At 43.1% G+C, this 19,538-nt stretch overlaps 1 protein-coding gene across 4 annotated transcripts in view; it reads right to left on the bottom strand.

Annotated features, from left to right (window-relative positions):
* Positions 1-19,538, bottom strand: part of JAK1 (Janus kinase 1) — a 124,696-nt gene that overhangs the window by 25,087 nt on the left and 80,071 nt on the right. For all 4 annotated transcript variants that reach the window (XM_035018359.1, XM_035018358.1, XM_035018360.1 and 1 more), the window contains 6 exons: positions 18,025-18,148; positions 12,149-12,302; positions 8,363-8,526; positions 6,378-6,720; positions 4,169-4,354; positions 367-524 (listed from right to left, as the gene is read on the bottom strand). In XM_035018359.1, coding sequence (XP_034874250.1) covers positions 367-524; positions 4,169-4,354; positions 6,378-6,720; positions 8,363-8,526; positions 12,149-12,302; positions 18,025-18,148 — 1,129 coding nt within the window. The remainder of the gene's footprint in view (positions 1-366; positions 525-4,168; positions 4,355-6,377; positions 6,721-8,362; positions 8,527-12,148; positions 12,303-18,024; positions 18,149-19,538) is intronic.

The raw sequence follows: 19,538 nt of genomic DNA, 5'->3' as shown, positions 1-19,538 counted from the left end.
CTCCCTGCCCAGCGGGAAGCCTGCTTCTCCCTCTCCCACTCCCCCTGCTTGTGTTCTCTCTCTAGCTGTCTCTCTCTCTGCCAAATAAATAAATAAAATCTTTAAAAACAAAAAACAAAAACAAAACTATGAGGAAACCCAAGGGGAAAGAAGAAAGGGTCTGTGGCGTGAACCAAGGTAAGAGATGACAGGAAGGCCTGACCAGGGGACAGCAGGGATGGAAAAGAAGGCACCAAGTCCCAAACATACTCAACCAGCCCCCACCTAAACAACCGATGACAACTGTGTCTCAGGAGGCCACACGCCCCACCACTAAAATGTGGTTCTTTTCACACCAAGGGCAACTGAAAAAGTGCCAGAACCAACCAGATTGGACCGTGACAACCATTCTGTATGTTGTGGACGATCAGTGGGGGAGCCACATCGGTGCAGAGGTAATGATGGGCATCTGCCGTGAGCCGGAAGTAGCCGTCGACCAGCGACACAAAGGATAAGGCCTCTTCGTGGGACGAGAGCTTCAATTCCTGGTGAGAGAGAAGACATGCCCATGGTTACATCGCGTGCCTACCACCTCGGTCGGCTGACTTTATGAGGAGGCACACAGCGAGAAGGTATTTAAAACACAATGCAGAACGCATGAGCTCAAAACTAACTGCACCCCTTGCATTTATACAGGATTTTGACTGTTCCTCATACGTTCTTGTCTATTATCTCCAAACTACCAGATGAGGTATGGCGTGTCTGTGTGGGAGGAAGGGCAGAACGGGCAGCTGTGGCAGGCAGGAGACCTATGGAGAGGCTACTGCCCGGGTCCAGAGGGAGGAGCAAGCCTGCATCAGGGGCACGGTGGTATAAAAGTGAAATAAAAAAAAAAAGAAAGAAAGAAAAGTGGAGGGAGTAAGAGCAGAGCGTGTGCAATGGCACCCTGGTCTTGGCACAGAGCAATGACTGACTCGGTAGCATCGCTCGCTCCCATTTTACAGAAAAGGAAACAGAGGCACAGGGGCTTCCTCTCATACAGAGTTGGTCTAGAAAGTGAAACGCCCAGATTTTAATCCAGAAATGGTCCCAGACAATGATGAGGTTGCTAGATTAAGTCCAGAGACCTCAGAGGGTCTGGAGGAGGCAGACAGTCTTACTCAAAGTGGGAGAGCAAAGGCAAAAATGGAGAAGATGAGAGAGGGAACTTCCACAGAAGGAAGGTTTTCAAAAAAACACCTGGAGGTGAAGACAGGTGTTTTTGTTTGTTTGTTTTTGTTTTGGGGGGGGGGGGTTTGGTCTTGGTCATATAGCCCTAAACTAAAACTGCCCATGTGAGAGAAGCCATGGGCTCAACCAGGAACATCTCCTGGAGAAGGAGGGTATGGAAAGCCATTTAGAGCTTTACTCACAAGAACATTAAAAAGCACCGGAGCCTTCTGAGGGCAAAATGACATGTGAGACTAAGACTCTGTTCATAGCACTGGAGAAAGGACAGACTGGTGGCGAAGAAAAACAGAGACGAGAAAAACAGTCAAAGGGAAAGAGGTGGATAGAAGCCACTAGAAAGGATGGAAGTAAGTGGAGCTAATGACAGCTAGCTATCTTGCCAAAGGAAGGGTCCACTGTGGACTTGTGAGCCAAGGAGGCCAAGGCCACCACAGGGACAGTTATTCAGTCAGGACACTCTGGGCTAAGTGTGCCTCCTTTCATCCACTTGCAGCTCCCCAAAGAGCAAACGCAAGGTAGTCTGGCCTGGGCAGCCCTTCACCCAGTCACATAAAAAAAGACCATGTAAACACTTAAGTTCCCTAGAACAGAAGTCTAAATGGAAATGGAAGATGTCAAGAAGAGGCAGAGAGGAAAAATAAATCAAGATTTAATTTGATAACATGCTACCATCATGCCTTCCTGAAAGACCCGTGGCGAAAGTACTGCCTGATCAAAGGGCTTGGAAATTCCATGGCCGGGAAGGGACAGGGGACTGAGATAAAGAGACAGCATCACAGTGTTAACCACAGGTTCTGGAATCCGTTTCTGTGGGCTCAAATCGCAGGATCTCCACTTGCTATTACGGTTAAACATAGGTAACCATCATTTTTACAGGTCACAAAGTGTCAAATATTGGCCATTTCAAATGGTTTAACCTAAGAACTGCGTGACCCTGGGCAAGTTACCTAAGCTTTTTGTGCCTCAGTTTCCTCCTCTGTAAAATGAAGATAAGAGTACACCTACCTCTAAGGCCAATGAAAATGGAAAGAGTTTACATTTGTAAAGCATTTGGAATGGAATGTACCTGGCATGTAGTAGGAGCCAGTGTCTGTCAAGAAAAATGAAGTCACAGGGAGATCACGGAGCTATTTCTCCCCACCTTCCTCCTGCTCCCTACACTGCACTGCAGCTGGGCTCTGACTGAGGTGACAGGGGCGCCGCCACCCGGGTGCCAAGCCGGGCTCCACCAGCCAGGACAGCATAGGGGCAGCTCACACACACTGTACCAGCTGACTGCTGCTTTTCCTCCTTGGCTACGCATCTTCGGGGTCTGACCATGGTGAAGAGCCAGATCGCGGAGGTGCCAAGCTCCTCCTCACTGCAGTCTCTGGGGAAGAGAATGCCCTGGAGCTGGAGCTGCCACTTTCTCACTCTGTCATCCTGTACGAGTGCCTACACCTGTCCACGGCCTCCCATTTCCCCACTGGAAATAGAGCCAAAATGCCTGCCTCTAAGATTCTTGTAAGGACTAAAGAAGATCCTGCGGACATAGCATATAATCCGGTCTTATCTCTGTAATATGCTGAATATCCCTCCCTCTGTTCTCCATCTTCCCACTAACATCTATCTGGACTCTTCTACTTCTCTCTTCACTTTATTTTTCACTACAGTTTCCTGATGAAATTAACTTATGTTTATTGTTAAAAGGTTAGGAGAATAAAAGAAATTTATATCATTAATAATCCCACCATAAAGAACAGCTGTTAATATTTGATTTTTCTGAGAGAGTGTATATGTCTATGCATACCTTTTAAAAATGTTCTAAACAAAATTGGTACTGTTTGATAGAGAGTTTTATATTCTGCTTTTTTCCATATATTAAGCATTTTTCCAGATTATTAAAAAAATTTAGCAAATTGTTTATATAATATTCTATTACTCGGATATTCTACCATTCTCCTATTATTGTACACTTACGTAATTTTCAGTATTTTTACACTGTAAATTCCACTGGGACAAACATACTCATTCACAGGCCACTGGCTTCATCTCTCATTGTTTCTGGAAAACAGCCCTAAGTTCCCAAATGGAGGGATACATAAATATTTTCAAGGCTTTTAGTACGTGCTGCCAAACTGCTTTCTAAAAGGTATAAAAAGGCAAGTTACTCTAGATGAACAGGGTGGTCATCTGTTCTAAACCAGATCACCAGATTCGTTCCCACCACTGAGTGTTATCCCTTTGACACAGTCTTTGCCAAATCCGGGGCAAAACACGGTCGTTCCCCGGTGCTGACTACCTTCAGTCTGTGAGTGCCCCGCCTCGGCCGCCCACCCTCTCCACGTGCCGTCAGCCATGACTTCCCCAACACAAACATGTTTATTCTGGCAGCGTTGCTATGTCCCCTGCCAAAACTTGCGGGCCTGTCTAGATTATGTCCTTAAGTGAGACCAAAAAAGAGGAAGCGAGATTCAACACCCCTTCCTCTGTCCGAGAGTCTCTTGGGTGTGCCCGACACCACAACGAGGACAGCCACTCTGACCAGTCTGCCGAAGTGCAAAGCAGGGCTTCCCACTGACCTCGTCCCAGAGGAAACACTCAACTTGGCAGAGAGACCGAAGGAGACCTTGGGGGAAAAAGCTAACACTCACCGATGTCCCTTTCCTTCAAATCCACTCCCTTTTGTGAATTAAGTATTTATGCTGAAATGTCTCTGGGAAGGCAGCAAACCCTGAAGTAGAGACACATTGGCAAGACCAAAGAGAGGCACTGAAACATCCCAGTGTGACTCAAAAACCAGCACTGATAATGTCAGCGTCAGCAAGAGGGATTTCTGGCTTAAGGAGGAAAGAGAGACAGCCATCAAATTTTCTCCTTGGGACAGGACCTCTGCAAAGCAAGTGCCACATCACTGTTCTCCACGAAGTCTCCCTCTCGTCACCGGAGCCAGACAGAATTGCTTCCAGAGCAAACTCACCATTTTTTTGTTATCCTGCTTATTGATGCTGACCACAGACTCCTTTATTACAATGTGGGTGATTTCAGGGAAATAAGAAAAATTGTTCCACTCTTCCCGGATTTTGTTTTTCTCCTCATCCTTCTTGTGTTTATTTTCCAGTTTTTTCCGTTTCAGTTTGTTTTTTTCCTTTTCAACAGGAACAACCTGATAAGATGCATAAGGGTGCCAGAGTTAAGTTGGCTTTCTCATTTTCTATTGGTGAAAAAGGTAAATGCTTCTGGAAAACTAAAGCAGGGCCTACATTCGAGAAGAAGACAGCCAGCCTGCCTGGATTTACAGAGGAATTGGGGGAGGGGGCACATGTGGGCTGAGGATCGCAGTTTGGGGGCCATCAGGGAATCCTGGGATTTCATACCTAGGAGGGACCTTACCAAGCCCAGCAACTAAATGCTTCACATAATCTATAATGTACAAGTAAACTCAGAGAGGGAGATAACTGCCCACTAGACAGGCACCTACCCTCAGGTCCTCTCACTTCTAGACTGATATATGTTTCAACCCAGGCAGAGAACATGCCTTCCCAAATGTGGCTGGACAGAACACGAGCTTTCTCTTTCTAGAACTTACAACTGATTAGCTTGACTTCCTAACGACGTTCAAGTTGAAACTTATTTTTTTTTTCCCCAATGTTAAGTACTGGTAACTTTAATAAAGGTCAAGTATCCATTAAGTTTCAAAAAAACAAATTAATCAAGAGTGTATTATGTACAGGGCAGTGTTCTCAGTGTGGCTATAGGACTGTGAGCAAAGAAATATAGAGCCATGCCATTGCTAGAGATGCTAACACAGAGTATTATCTGCCAGGCACTGATTTGACTGTTTTACATATACTAACTTTTAAATCTTCAATGAACCCTCTTTTTTTTTTTTTTTTTCCCCAGGAGGAAATCGGAAGGGGAGACGAACCATGAGAGACTATGGACTCTGAGAAACAAACTGAGGGTTCTAGAGGGGAGGGGGTGGGGGGATGGGTTAGCCCGGTGATGGGTATTAAAGAGGGCACGTACTGAATGGAGCACTGGGTGTTATACGCAAACAATGAATCATAGAACACTACATCAAAATAAATAAATAGATAGGAAAATCAAGTTGAAACTTTCAAAAGGAAATAAGAATCCCATGCTTGAAGAATCTGTTAGTTATTAACTAGTTGGGTCATCATCTGAGCCTCCATTTCCCTGCCCATAAAACAGAGCTTACATTTCACAAGGTTCTTTGAGGATTAGATAAGTTCTCATTAACAGTGTACCTATTCTATAGAAAAAAAGCACTCAGTAAGTGTTAGGCATTGTTTCCTTAGCATGAATAAAAGAGGAGAAAATAAATCTCACCATTACTTTAATATTATTGATAACCTTAATGATGATGACAGCAGCTATAATAATTTTTGAACATTTATTATATGCTGGGCTCTCTGCTGCCATTTTCTCGCAACAACTCCACAAGGCAGATACAGTAAGTATTTCCATTTTACAGATGAATAATATGCAGCTGATACAGGGAAAGTAACCCCCAAAGCTAGAGAACTATAAATAGTGGAGCCAGGATCTGAACCAGGTCCAGTTAGGTTTAAAACCCATGCTTTGAAACCACTCTGCTCCATTGCCTCATCCAACAAATACTTCAAAAAAGTGGCTTTAAATCGCAAAATCAATTACCCTATTTCATGGAGCCAGAAGCCTAAGTTCAATTCTTGGCACAATCGCTTGTTAGTTAGTTATGACCTTGGCCAAGTTTCTTAACTTCTCTGTGCCTCTTTGCATTCATCAATAAAATAGGGATAATGGTAGTACTCCCCTCAGGGCTTTTTTTCTTTTCCTTTTTTTTTTTTTTTTTTTTTAGGAATGAGTAATACATGTAAAATGCTTAGAAAAGTACCTAGTACGTGGTAGGTGCTCAGTAAATGTCTGTTGTTATTATTATTATATTATTACATATTATATAGGCTATTGTTCTGTTTCTCTATTTCCCCACAGAAGGAAATACTTATTTAGATCTACTGCTGCATGAACACAATAAAAGATAAATGATACATGGTCTCTAACCTGAATACACTCAGTGGGTAGGGGTGGTGGACATGCAAACAGGTAATCCCAACAGGATAAACAGAACAGGTCTGTTCTGATGCATGATGGTCTGTTCTGATCAGCCACCTACCACCACTTACATTTGGTTTCTGTCTCCACTGGATTCCAAGATTTCCAGTTACCATCACTTCATAGTAGAGAATGTTTCCACTATCGTTCGGATGAAACCAATTCATCTCATTTTCTGATGAAATCAGTAACATGGAAGTCTCAAATATTTCAGCGCCATAATGTTTTGTCAAAGTTTCCAAGGTGGCCAGGTATTTCACCTTTAGGTCATGAGTAGATACACTGCTGTCACAAATAGTCTTATTGTTAAATTCCTTCAGGAAATCCTTGAAAACATTATTTATCCGCATCCTGGTGAGAAGGTTCCTCTGTCTGATGGACTTATTCAATGTTTCTGGAATATATCGCTTGTAGCTAAAACAAAATAGAAAAATATGTCTCTCTTTCATGTCCAGGTCGGCAGAGAATAGTACAGAAAGAAACCCAAGTCTATAAATCTCCCTTCCATGTGTTGCCCCATGGGAAAGGAAGACCTACTCCCAGTGGGGTCTTAGATGGAGTAAGAACTAGGAGATGATAATCACAAGGAGATGGAGGTGAATAGGAACTGAAGAGAGGGAAAACACATGTTCCACAGGTTTTACTGAAATGAGAATTCCTGCAAGTATCATCTAATTTTCTGGGTCACAAAGGCAGGCAGCAAAATTGACTTATCTGTGTGTTTGCTTGCTGGTGTCACTGTTCCTGTGCATGTCGGTACTCACATACACTGTTATTAAGATTCAGCATCAGTTAGAAAGTGGTTTGAAAGGTGTCAAGAGTGATTACAGATGCTTTGTATATTCTTTTAGGTCTGTTTTCTAATTTCTCTATAAAGATCCCATGTTGCTTTTGTAAGAAATGGGGAAAAAACACAAAATCTAATTAAATAAAAAAGACTTTGTGTCTGCCACATCAAAGTGTCCCAGACGTAGTAAATGGATTGACAAGGAAGCTGAAAGATCAGTTACTTATGCTGGTGCTAATGGGAGAGTATCTATGACTAACAGTCTCAACAAACTGATACACTGCTAGAAGGAGCCAGTTTTAAGAAGAGTATGAACACCCATGAAGGAAAGAACAAACGGGGGACCAGACAAGTGGGGAGACCAGTCTGCCTATCATTGCCAGAACTGAGATGGCTTGAAAACTGTAAAGTTTGGAATTTAGCCCCCACAAATACTGTAACATTTTAGGGTAATGTAAAGGAGAGGAAGGTCAGAGAAGAGGTGTCATTTTTCACCTTAGTCTCATGACAAAGGAAAGAGGAGGTGCCCAGAGCAAAAGCCACAGAAAAACGAGAAAGCAGCAGCAGAGCAGGTATCCAGTCCTGCATCACCGAGGAGTAGCCCGCAGACTCTGCTCCAGGGCAAGAGATACAGGGAGGAACCTTCTGAGAAGGTGCATGCCACCTTCCACAAACAATACAGCTCTAATAACTTGCTCTTCACAATGAGACATTCATAAGAACTCCTTGGTAAATACACAGATATTTTATAGATGGGTAGAAATTACAAAGATTGAATATTCCCTCACAAAGACTTGATCATGAATGCCATTTTTAAGTAAATACAATTTTCTTGAGGTAACATCCTTTGCATGAAATTCACAGCTCTCTGGTGAACTCTAGTTCAGGCTATGGATGGAAGTAGCTGCCTGTAGAACAATACTGAGAAGGATTTTAAGACAAGTCTTGCACAAAAGGAAAAAGTGTAGTGATAGAAGGTAATGCCCACCATGGGCAGAGGCGCAAGGGGTGGGCACATAGGCCACCCATCTGATTGGCATCCCTAGCCCAGAACTTTCACCCAAGTACAAATTTCTGAGGTCATCAGCCAACATTCATTATATTATCATTATAACTGTGCTACCTTTTATAAATGTTCTAAACAAGATTTGGGCTCTGCAGAGAGCAACGGTCAGCCAAAAACTGGCAGTGGTTACACTGAGACGTGTGAGGACGTATCAAAATAGCACCATCCCCACGATCAATTCTTTAGCCAGCAGGAAGATTTACCTGATGTCCTTGGGCAGTTCTGGCAACTGCATCTTCTTCATCATGGCGTAGTGGGAGATGGCCAGGACAGCCATTCCCAGACATTCGTTCTCGATATCATGCCCATCCTGCTCGGTCTTGGGGTCTCGAATGGGAGCCAGGCATTTGACCAAATCATATTGTCCCTTTGGAGCAGAGGTGAGAAGAAATGAACCACCACTTAAGTTTCTAATCTTGAGAGGAAGGTTCCCCCACACAAGGAGGTGCCACCCAGAAAAGCAGTACAGCAATGAGACTAACAAGATGTATAGTTTTCTCCGGCACCAGAGCTCTTTCTCAACAGTTGGGTTTGAAGAGGCTCAGAAAATGTTCTCCCCAGGTTAATTGGTTTATTTAACAAATATTTATTGAGTAGTGTGTTAGCTGCTGATGAATAGCATAAACATGTGAAGCCCCTTCTCAGGGCTCATCTAGAAGTGATGGCAACCAGCAGCGCGTACTGGGCTCAGACAGCACCTGGGCAAGGGAGGGTGACAGCTGGGGGTTGGCTCGCTGATCCCACAAACATATGCGGAGATATTCTAGCCTGGGAATTGGGTGTATGACTGACAGGGCACCACACCCTGCTCTGAGGTAGATTTAGAGAAAGGCGAAGGAATCCACATTCTACAGGGCATCATTAGCACACAGAAGTTTATCAACATCTGTTGTTTAAGTTTCTAGGAGTGAAATGTGTCACCAAAATATGCCCCCCTCCCTATTGGAGGTGCACAGCATCCCAAGAGCCAGTGAGGGCTTCAAAAACAAAAAAGAAAACTAAAAATCGGTACCTGCCAACCTAGGTGTCTTGTACAGAGAAATGACGATGATGTCAATGATAGCTCCCCTTCCTTGAGCCCTACCCTCAGGGCTTGGCACTGTGCTAGCTTCCTTTTACTTACTGCTTCACTTAATCTCCGCCACAGCCCTATGAGGTGCATGCTAACATCATCACCTCTACCTAACGGAAGAGGAATCTAAGGCACCCAAGGGTTAAATCACTTCACTCACTCATTCGGTAATTACTGATTACTGAGAACCAATTATGGGACAGATGTCATTCTAGGTGCCAGGGAGATACATAGCAGTAAGCCAGACTGCATTCCTGACCTCAGGGAGATTCCATGCTGAGAAGAAAGAATAAACAAACAGAAATAGAGAACATCAAGTAGCTATAAGAGACAAAGTCAAGTGGAAAGACAGAGTGCTGTGGGAGCCAGGGACCCAGGAAGTGGTGGGGGAGAGTCGAACCTAGATGTGACTCCAGGGCTCTGGTTCTTCAACACTGTGCTACAGCCACACTCCATCCTTACTAACACCAAGTGCACGGAATTCTTTGGCCCTTCTCTAGCTGGAACAGAGATAGACGTGAAGTTCTGGGGGCGGTGTTTCTACATAAGTGAGACACTCGCTTTCCCTGAAGGGACTTCAGTTTAGTGGTTTCTGGATGGAAGCTTCTCACTGCTGCAGATCCTCTTCTTTCCAAGATAGGACTGCTTGTTTCTCTCAGGGAAGAAAAGGACACTATTCGCTTCCATAAACTCCTAAGGACCAGCAACAATCATCTCTGCTAGCAACGTGTGAAGAGCAGAACAAAATCTGAAACTATTTTGCTTGGCTGTGATTTTCTGTAAACACCACTGTATAACTACCTCAACTAACTCATTCCTGAACCTCTCGAAGGTCAGGAGGTCATTGCACTCTAGTGCAATACTTATTCTTGGAAGTACAGCACGCTCTTCCCTTTGAAAATATGAAACTGGGAGGTTGAACAAAAGATGCTCCATCTGAAAATGGCCAGTTTGTTTAATTTTTTCCACACACTATCTGCCCAGGCTGTACATTTCTGATGTCTCTAAGGCCAATCCTCAGGTATGTATGGAATGGGCATCAAATGCAGCCAGAAACTAAAGCTGTACAATGGAATATAACTGGGACATAAAAATCACATGTGAAAGTATAGCTTAACAAAATAACACAACACACATATAAATACACGTGGAGGTTGCCCACGACAACCTGTTACTGTAACGGTGATAGCATAATAGGGAAAACTTAAGAAAAACCAAAAATGTCCACAAAGAGGAGAGGAGTTACATAAATGAGGGCTTTCGCTCTGGATTACAGCCTCATACTCACTTCCTACCTGAAATCTCCACAGGCATCTCCAAAAGAGAATGCCTAATTCCCACCTCTTCTCCAACCTGCTGTTCTCTGCCTTCCCAATGTAGGGAAGGACTCCATTATCTATCAAACATTGCCCAAAATCATCTTTGATACTTCAGATTCTCTCCCTTTCTACATCCAACCCATTAGCAAGTCCTATCAATTCTATCTCCAGAATTAATTGTAGATCCACCCATTTTTCACCAATTCTCCTGCCACTTCACTAGGCCAAACCAGCATCTTGCCTCACCGGGACCAAAGCACATGACCTGCTCCTCGTCGGCCTTCCCAGTCTCACTCCTTATCACCCCCCTCTCCTTCAGCCACACTGACTCTCCTCTCAGCTCCTGCCTGCCTCAGAGCCTTCCCACATTCTGTTCCCTCCCCATCAGACATTTTCAACCAGGGAGATTTTGCCCTGTAGGGGCTATCTGGCAGCATCTGGAGACATTTTTGATTGTCACAACTGGGGGGATGGCATCTAATGAGTGGAGGCGAGGGGTGTGGGTAAATATCCTACAATGCATAGGGCAGTCCCTCAGAGCAAAAAAATGTCAACAGTGCTGCTGCTGGAAAACTGTGCACTACAGAGCAGAAATACTTTCCCTACTCCCTCCTCAGAACGGCAGACTCCTTGTTCTTCCAGATTCAGTACAAGTGTCACCTCCTTAGAGACCTCCTCTGATATTTAGATCTTCCCAATCCAACCCTCTCCCCACATTCCCTATCACAAAAGCCTTTTCCTTCATGGCACGTCTCACAATTCTTATGTATTTCCTATGTATCATTTTATTTGCTTGTTTTCTGTTTGTCCAACTTGATTTTGTATCTGATGCTGGCAGAGACCCTGTCTGTCTTGTTCACCACAGCACCTGTAGCATCCCAGCAAAGAGTACAGAGATGCTCAGTAGTAAATATTTGTTGAATGAGTGAATTATCATGAAGCCATTAAAACAAAGAGCTATATTTTTAATTGACATCTGAAATATCATCAATAGGATAGATAAAAAGGCAGTTTATAAAATGATCCGGTATTTTCTAAAAACTACCCAGTACATAATATATACCTGCATGGCAAAATCAGGAAGCATAGCACCAAAAATGTTGGTTATCTCAGGGTAATATAATTTAGGTGACTCTAACTTCTCTTCTGGCTTTTGTCTAGCATCTAATCTTCCTACCCTACTACTGCTGTGACTCAGAGCAGCCACCTCCTTCCTCCCCGAACGTTACTCTGACTGCTGAGATGTCCCCATTCACCCCACTGAACTACACCCTCCCTCACTTGCAGCTTCCCTCTGCTCTTCCACAGGAGGCACTGCAGATGAGAAGTAAAATGACAGGAGATGGGGTGGGGGAGAGGAACAGGGAAGAACTGAAGCCTCAAAAACCCACAAGTGGGACAACCAGCCCCCTGGAACACTGAATTGTTGCCTTTCTCGTTCTCATCTCAGGCAAGTCCAAGGGTGGCAAGGACTGCCCACAGAGCAGGCCAACAAACACCCTAGCTACCAACAAGTTCAGCTGCCCAAGGGAATCTGAACCCTGTGATGCCTCACCCATCCCGGGAACTCCAGGTTCTCCTGGGCCCAAACTTCTCACCTGAGCAAACAGATATTCCAGAGAGCTGGCGTCAAGGAGAGGGGTTGCATCTGGGACTTTTTTTTTCTCATAGCCATTTTTCTGCTTCTTTGGAGAATGTCGCCATACAGACTGCTCATTATCATTGGTCCCATGCCAGTTGGTGAAATAGAACCTGGAAGGAACGAAAATAAATGTCAGTTTTGGGAAAGGGGACCTCGGAACACGTGGGAGAGGTGTCCTGCTTATACCCAGAGTGCTCAGTGCTGGAGGCTAAACTTGCCCGAAAAGCAAGCAGACAGACCGACCTTTCAGCTGTGGAGCACTTCATTAGTTATAAAGTCCTTTTTTCTTTTCATTCTTATAAGCACTCTGTGAAGAGTGTCCTGCCAGAACCTGTCTATGACTCAGGGAGATAAAGAGACTTTCCACTACATCTTCCTAAATAGGAGAATACAGCTGACTAGAACCAGAGCTGGCCCAGCCACTCCTTTCACCTCTAATAATGCCATCCTGCCTAGAATCCAAGACCTATTTTATGCACATTTCAACATTTCTGTTCAATTTTTAGTTTCCTTGTATAATCAAGATATACAGTTAATATGGCAATGTTTCCTATTTCCCAGATGACTGTTATTAAATTGATAGTTTATCTTATAATGAACAGAGTTAAAGTAGAAGAAATATATGAGCACTGCTACAAGCATCAGCTTCCAGGGGTATGAAATTAATAAGCACTTTATGCCATTTCATCCTTACAGCAACTGCACAAGGTAGGTTCCGCTGTTTCTATTTTATAGACAAGGAAAACTGAGGTTCCAAGGGGCTAGGTGACCTGACCACAAGCCTGTTCTCTTAACTACTAGTTGCCTCTGCCACCTGTAAGAGAAACATAGTGAGTTCTGGGATGTGTGAAAGTGACCGAGCCAAGCTGGTCCAGCCCATCTCTAGGCCATAGACTCAGCTGGTACCCGGGTCTTTCTTCTTTGACATGCCCGTGTGCTGACAAAAAAACAACTATGGCATGAAGAAGCAACAAATAAAATTTCCTCCCAAAAAAGTGCTACCACTAAACTCAGACATCTGTCACTGAGCTGTATTTGCAAAGCCTACACACGCCAGGCCCTGTGCCAGGCTGGGATTCAAAGGGCATAGTCCCTAGTGCTCTGGGGTTCCTTATCTGTATGTGTATATGGCAATCGGTCAAATCCAACAATAGCAATAAAGTAACATACAAGGGGCACGTCTCATAAGTAGGACGACACTGCGACTTTCATGGAGCCCACAGTTTTTCCTTCCTTCATAAAAAAAATATTAAAGTTATATTTCACATCTGTGTTGATATAAAGATTAATACAATCCAGGCTGGATTATATTCATTTTTTCTCTGATTTTAAAAGAAATTAAAGCGCTTTTGTGAGTCCTTAATAATATTATGAGCCCTAGGCACTGTGCCTAATAGATAAGTTGTCCCTGGACAGAAGAGAGTCTTTGATGAGGTGCCAAAGGAGGGAGAAACCGCCCTCCACTGCCCAGGGAGGTGGCAGGGAAGGGGGAAAGGGTTGGGAAGAGAAGCTGGGACTGGAATAAAGAAATGCCAGGCTTTAGAGCCAGGACCATACACCGCTGGCTGAGGAGACAGCAAGGCTGGCTCATGTGAGGCAGATCCCCCAGAAGAAAGCCCCATGGGAGATGGACTGAAATGAGAGAGGCTGAAAGACAAGAAGATGCCTATGACAATAGTCTGGACAATGCTGTGAGCTCTGTGGGGGCAGAGGCCTCAGCTGTCTTGCTCAGCAAGGAGTCCCCTAGCATATAACAGATGCTTAATACATGATTTTTGGATGAATAACCAACAAATGAACGAACAAGTTTGAGGAGACGCAATTAACACAGAAAGGGAAGGATGGATAAAGAAGTTACTATAAGAGTAAAATTAACATTTTAAAACTTTCATGGATTCTATACAGTCCATCTTCCCTATAATTTATGAAAGTGAGAATCTGACAGTGGGCTTTGGTGTCTCTCACTCACACACAGAAAGAACCACATATCCATGGAGCCCGTGTGCAGCATGAACCACAGCTGTGGGATTGTCCTCTAACCCTTCTATGTGAGAGGGGAGCAGGCCCCGGTAATGGCAGAAGCCTGAGGCTATCAGCTGATGAAGAGGCTGGCATTTATGCTATGGCCAGACTGAGGAGTCTACTCTTCAAGGGCAGCACAGAGCACAGGACAGAGGACTCAACCAAGATCAGCGATCCCGTGCAGGCAGAAAATAAGAGGTGAACTGGTCCTACCAACTGAGCAAATACAGGAAAATCTGACACTGGGGCAGAAAAAAAATCCATGAGGACATAGCCAACTCCTCTGGCTACCAAGTCAAGTCCAAAACAGAGAGTTTTTGTCATTCACACAGTAAGCAGACATCTACTAGAAGTTCTAGGGGTCTGCGTGGAAGAAGACAGGTGAAAGGGTCTAAACAAGCCAATGAAGACAGCAGCTAAGAGATTCTGAACATTGACCCTGTGTCAGGCACTTTGTACATGAACATTCAGAGCAGGGCTCTCACAGAAAGGCATGGAGACAGGTAAATTCTGTTCGGCAGTGGAGGACAGTGGTGATGGGAAGTATATGCAATGTGGAAATGCATCTGGGAAAAGGGGTAAAAGGATCTCCAGGATGGAGGTTGTTTGAAAGAGAAGCACTGAAGACAGCTTTTCCCTGAACCAGTCCAAGGCATGGTCCTCTTCTGCCACATCCCGCTCAGTCTCCATGAGAAAGAGTCCTCGGACCTGGTAAAGCCAATGGCCCAACATACCCTCTTTGGGCAGAACACGATCTTCAGTCGGGTCTGAACGAACACGCTCTTCGAGGCTGTTATCTGAGCCCTGTGGGACCAGTTTTGATTTGAAAATCTTTTGGCAAGATGTTCGGACAGGATGAGGCTGAGGGAATCAAACTTATGTGCCACTTCGCTACTTCAGAAACAGCTGAAGGGAGCCTAAAACAAGGCTGGGTCTCTAGAAATGGCCCATGGTTAAAGGACGACCGCTTTCTATGTAATAAGATGACGAAACAAAAAACAAAAACTTTTAAATCAGTAACTGCCAAAATCAACACCTTCTTAATTTTGTCCTAGTAAAACAAAACTAGAAGGTACCTTGAAGTCAGAAACTCTACACTTTGTTTTAAATTCGAATGTAATTAACATACAGTGTTCTATTAGTTTCAGGTGTACAATATAATGATTCAAAAATTCTGTAACATTCCTAGAAGAAAACACAGGCAGTCACCTCTTTGACATCAGCTGCGGGAACGTTTTTTCTAGATAGGTCCCCTGAGGCAAGGGAAACAAAAACACATTGAGCTATTGAGACGACACCAAAACCAAAAGCTTTTGCACAGGCAAGGAAAACCATGAACAAAACAAAAAGACAACCTACCAAATGGGAGAAGATAATTGCAAATGACATATCCAATAAGGGACTGATATCCATAATAAAGAACTTCTACAACTTAAAACCACATAACAAATAATCCAATTAAAAACTGGGCAGAAGACATGAATCAACATTTAGACATAAAGACAGCCAACAGACACATGAAAATATGCTCTACACTCCTTTTTAAAATTAATTATCAAGATGTTCATCAAACTTGGGCCACACACAAATTCCTAGTATTAGAACATGCTAAGGAAAAAAATAAAGAATGGCATAAATACACGTAGTATAACAGCTGTGTAGATTCCTTTTCAGAATGGCGGGGAGGGACGACACAGGAAGGAAGAGGGAGGGAGAGACAGATAGACAGACCTGTCAAGGAGATATGCCTTCCTTGCAAGTTTCTGAGAAAACTATATTACAGATGACTGTATATTCTAAGTTTACATATAGATACTATACACAACAAATTCTCCTTAGGTTTCTACAGAACTTTACTAGTGGACAGTGAAATTCATTTGAATGAAAAAGAAAATTTTTTTTCTTAAAAAGGAATAAAACATAGGCTTATCTTATATTAAGATATATTATTAAAAACCAACTATTAAAAGCATTATCTAAAAACAGAAAATTAAAATCGAAGCACAGAGTATTTCCCAAAATAGAGCTGGGATTCCACTGAAATAGTCACTAACATTTGTTTTCATATTACACCTTCTTTAGTGGTGAGATTATAAGGTTTCAAAGTTTTTGTAGTTTGTTGTAATGCAAATGTTTTAGCTTAGGGTGGGATCTTTTTTTTCCAAGTTCAAAGAGCCTGTGGTAACAAAGCAATATCCTGTTGAAGCGCAACGTCAAGTACAAAGTCAAGGTGCCAAAAAAATGAAGTAGCCCAGCACTTCCTGGCAGCTAACAGAACAGGGAGGAGGCAAAGACAGCTTTTAATGGTAAGCGAGGGACTCACACAGTCAACAAAGACCAAAGTCTCAAAGAGGGCTCTGGGGCTGACAAGAGGATTCACTAGGTATGTGACTCTGGGTAATTCACTTCTCCATTTGGGACATCAGAATCCCCCCCTGAACAATTGCAATAGTTGAATTAGGTAAACTCAGATCTCATCCAAGCCCCCAATTCTACCATTCCAGATTCTGAGCCAAGTGGAGAGACCTACAGTGAAATGCCCCCTTCCTAGACTTCCACGTTTCAATGTTGGATCACAGAGCCAAGCCCCAGGCCACAGAAAGCAAGATTACACTTTGAAAAACAAATCCAAATATAGTCTGAAGGCTCAGCTGGGTGGGGTGAATGTTTCCCTAAATCTGGGGCGTGAAATCTCACATGCTACACACCTCTCCCCTTAAGGTGAGACCTTGGGTGAGTACAGAAAGAAGAAAAAAAAGTCAGTCCTAGGATGATTATCAAAGAGAGATCTGGTTCAACTGCCACTGAGAAAAGCATCCAGGCCATTCTGGAATATTAACAACTCTACCAACTTCCCAAAGGAAACAGCCGCTGAGATACTGGGCAGAGCCTCTGAGATCCCCGAGGGCTTTTCCAGCGGGTCCCTACATTCCGTTAGCACCTGAGCAAATCTACTGATTTCATCTCCTCTATGTAAATTAAGATGCTTTTCAAAAAGTATTCACCCTGTTTATAAGGTCTTTTGCTAACTACACATTCACTCATGCTTAACTAGCATCTAACAGACCTATTTTCAATTCTGGGTACAGAGCAAATGGGCTTATAAACTCAAGAGCCTACAGTGAAATACTGAATGTCTATGCCACCTTGGGAGACTATGTGACATTTAAGAAAGTCTACAATATAGAAGAAGAGGCAAGGACCCATCAGAAGAAAAATTAAGAGTCCCACCCACTAGACAAAAATCTTCAGGGAGTGGATCACAACATCTACCCCTTGAGAGCAAGACCAACCTAGAATTTCTAGGGAACCACTTCAAGCAGTGTTTCTCAAACTTTTTAGCTGGAACTTTTATGAAGAAATAGTTCATTGTATCATGACCTGGTACATACACTTGCATATCTCAAAGACAAGTTGTGAAAAAACAATATTCTTAGGATATGTGTATACATATCCTGATATATCCTGATATTACCTATTCTCGCCTGTTGTTTTTTTTTTAAACAAATTCTGGTCACAACTCATTAAATTCATAACCATGACTCACTGCTTGAAAAACTCTGCTGTAGGATACTAATTCTATTCAAAATACGCTCTGCATCATAACAATGTCTTTTCTAAAATGTGGCAGAAGAAGGTGATCAGATTCATCTTGAATTGTATTTCAAATACTGAAAAAGTCCTTTCTCATACCAAGCAAATACAAAACTTACCAATAACAAAATGACTACAAATCTTCTTAGTAAGTGACTCAGGGTACCAGGCTAAATGTCATACCCCTGCAAGAGGAAGCCAGGCAGGCACCCATACCTCATCCGGTAGTGGAGCCGGAGTGATGTCTTGTCATCAACAGTGATGGTGCGATTCGGGGCATACCAGAGCTTGGTGTTCTCATCATACAGGGCAAAGAGGTTGTGACACAGAGGAGAGATACCTGGGGGAAAAGTAAAGAACATATCTGAAAATTAAAGATAGATACATTAGGCCATCTGTTCCCAAAGCACAACATAAGCAAAGACAAGAAATTCTCTTATCTCAAGAATCTAGGTCACATTTTTATCCTCTTAGGGCAAATCTGACTTCCAACCATGTTCAATCAGGCACTTTTAATCATGATAATTAAGAACCATGGCTCCCCAGGAATATGTACTGTAGCTCCTGGCAAACCAGATTAAACCTATTTTAAAATAAAAGTCTAATGATATTTCTCATCACAGTGTCTATGACAGTCTTAACAAATCCTGCCTAAAAGAAAAAATATGCCAGCCCACAGGTTCCCAGAGCCCACCTGATGTGCACCTTGCTAATCCCAGAAACATTCTTGAAATTTGGGAAATCCCCAATCTGTCTCCTACAGAAATGTTTTAACAATTCTAACACACTCTGATTATGCATTAAACATGCAAAGAAGTTCCTGGCAGTAGCACACGAAATCATGTGTTAGAATAAATAACCAAAGTGATTTTTGTCAGTTATAAAAATCTATCACCATTAATAATAAATACACTTCTTAAGTACTCTGTATAGTTATCATAAATATTTTTTATTAGTAGCCAACTAACAAGAAGATATCTGCTTAACAAAAGTGGTCCAATAGTGCTCCCTTGCCTCTCCCCCCACCAACTGCCTCCTTTGATAGAAGAATGATTAGAAAGATAAAGGAGACTATGAAGCCAGGAAAGCGCCTTTCCACTTACTTCTGAGCCCGTGATTAAAATGACACAGACCTACAATCTAAAAGCATGGGAGGAAGGGAAGAAGGTGACTGCACATAATCCATTATGACTGATATTTCTATGCATGGCCAGGCCTCAAGCTAAGATACAGTCAACTTAACCGAAAAATATATGGAAATATAAGGTAATCAGCATTTCCCAAATCAGACCTCTGAAACGAGACTGACACTGACAGGGACCCTCGCCAGCCCGCCTGTCTGTTTAGACTCTTTCCAGTGCACACACTGCGTGAAGATGCGACAGATGCCTTGGCATCCTGATGCTCTCTCGCTGGAAGTCCTCAATTCTTTCCTCTCAAGGTATCTGGACGAACCCCTCAGAAATCACTCCCCCTTATAACAGAGAAGATGGGGGTAAACTTCAAAGAGCATTTTTCCTTGGGAACAAAAGCAAATGAGTTTTAGATCCAGTATTTGCAAGACTATGTTTTAGGTATACTATAGTTTTTCATTCATGAATTGGCCTTTCTGGACTGGCCTGGAAACCCAGCCTCTCTTCATATGTACACAGATTTGAATGTGCCACTGATACGTACATATTGAAGCATAATTTATTTGTAATCATCAATTTGTATCCTACCACAGGTCT

This window comes from Mirounga leonina, unplaced genomic scaffold (assembly GCF_011800145.1).
Source record: "Mirounga leonina isolate KUSES-001 unplaced genomic scaffold, KU_Mleo_1.0 Mir_173, whole genome shotgun sequence".
Classification (NCBI taxonomy): Eukaryota; Metazoa; Chordata; class Mammalia; order Carnivora; family Phocidae; genus Mirounga; species Mirounga leonina.
This window is presented reverse-complemented; position numbering and strand designations above follow the sequence as displayed.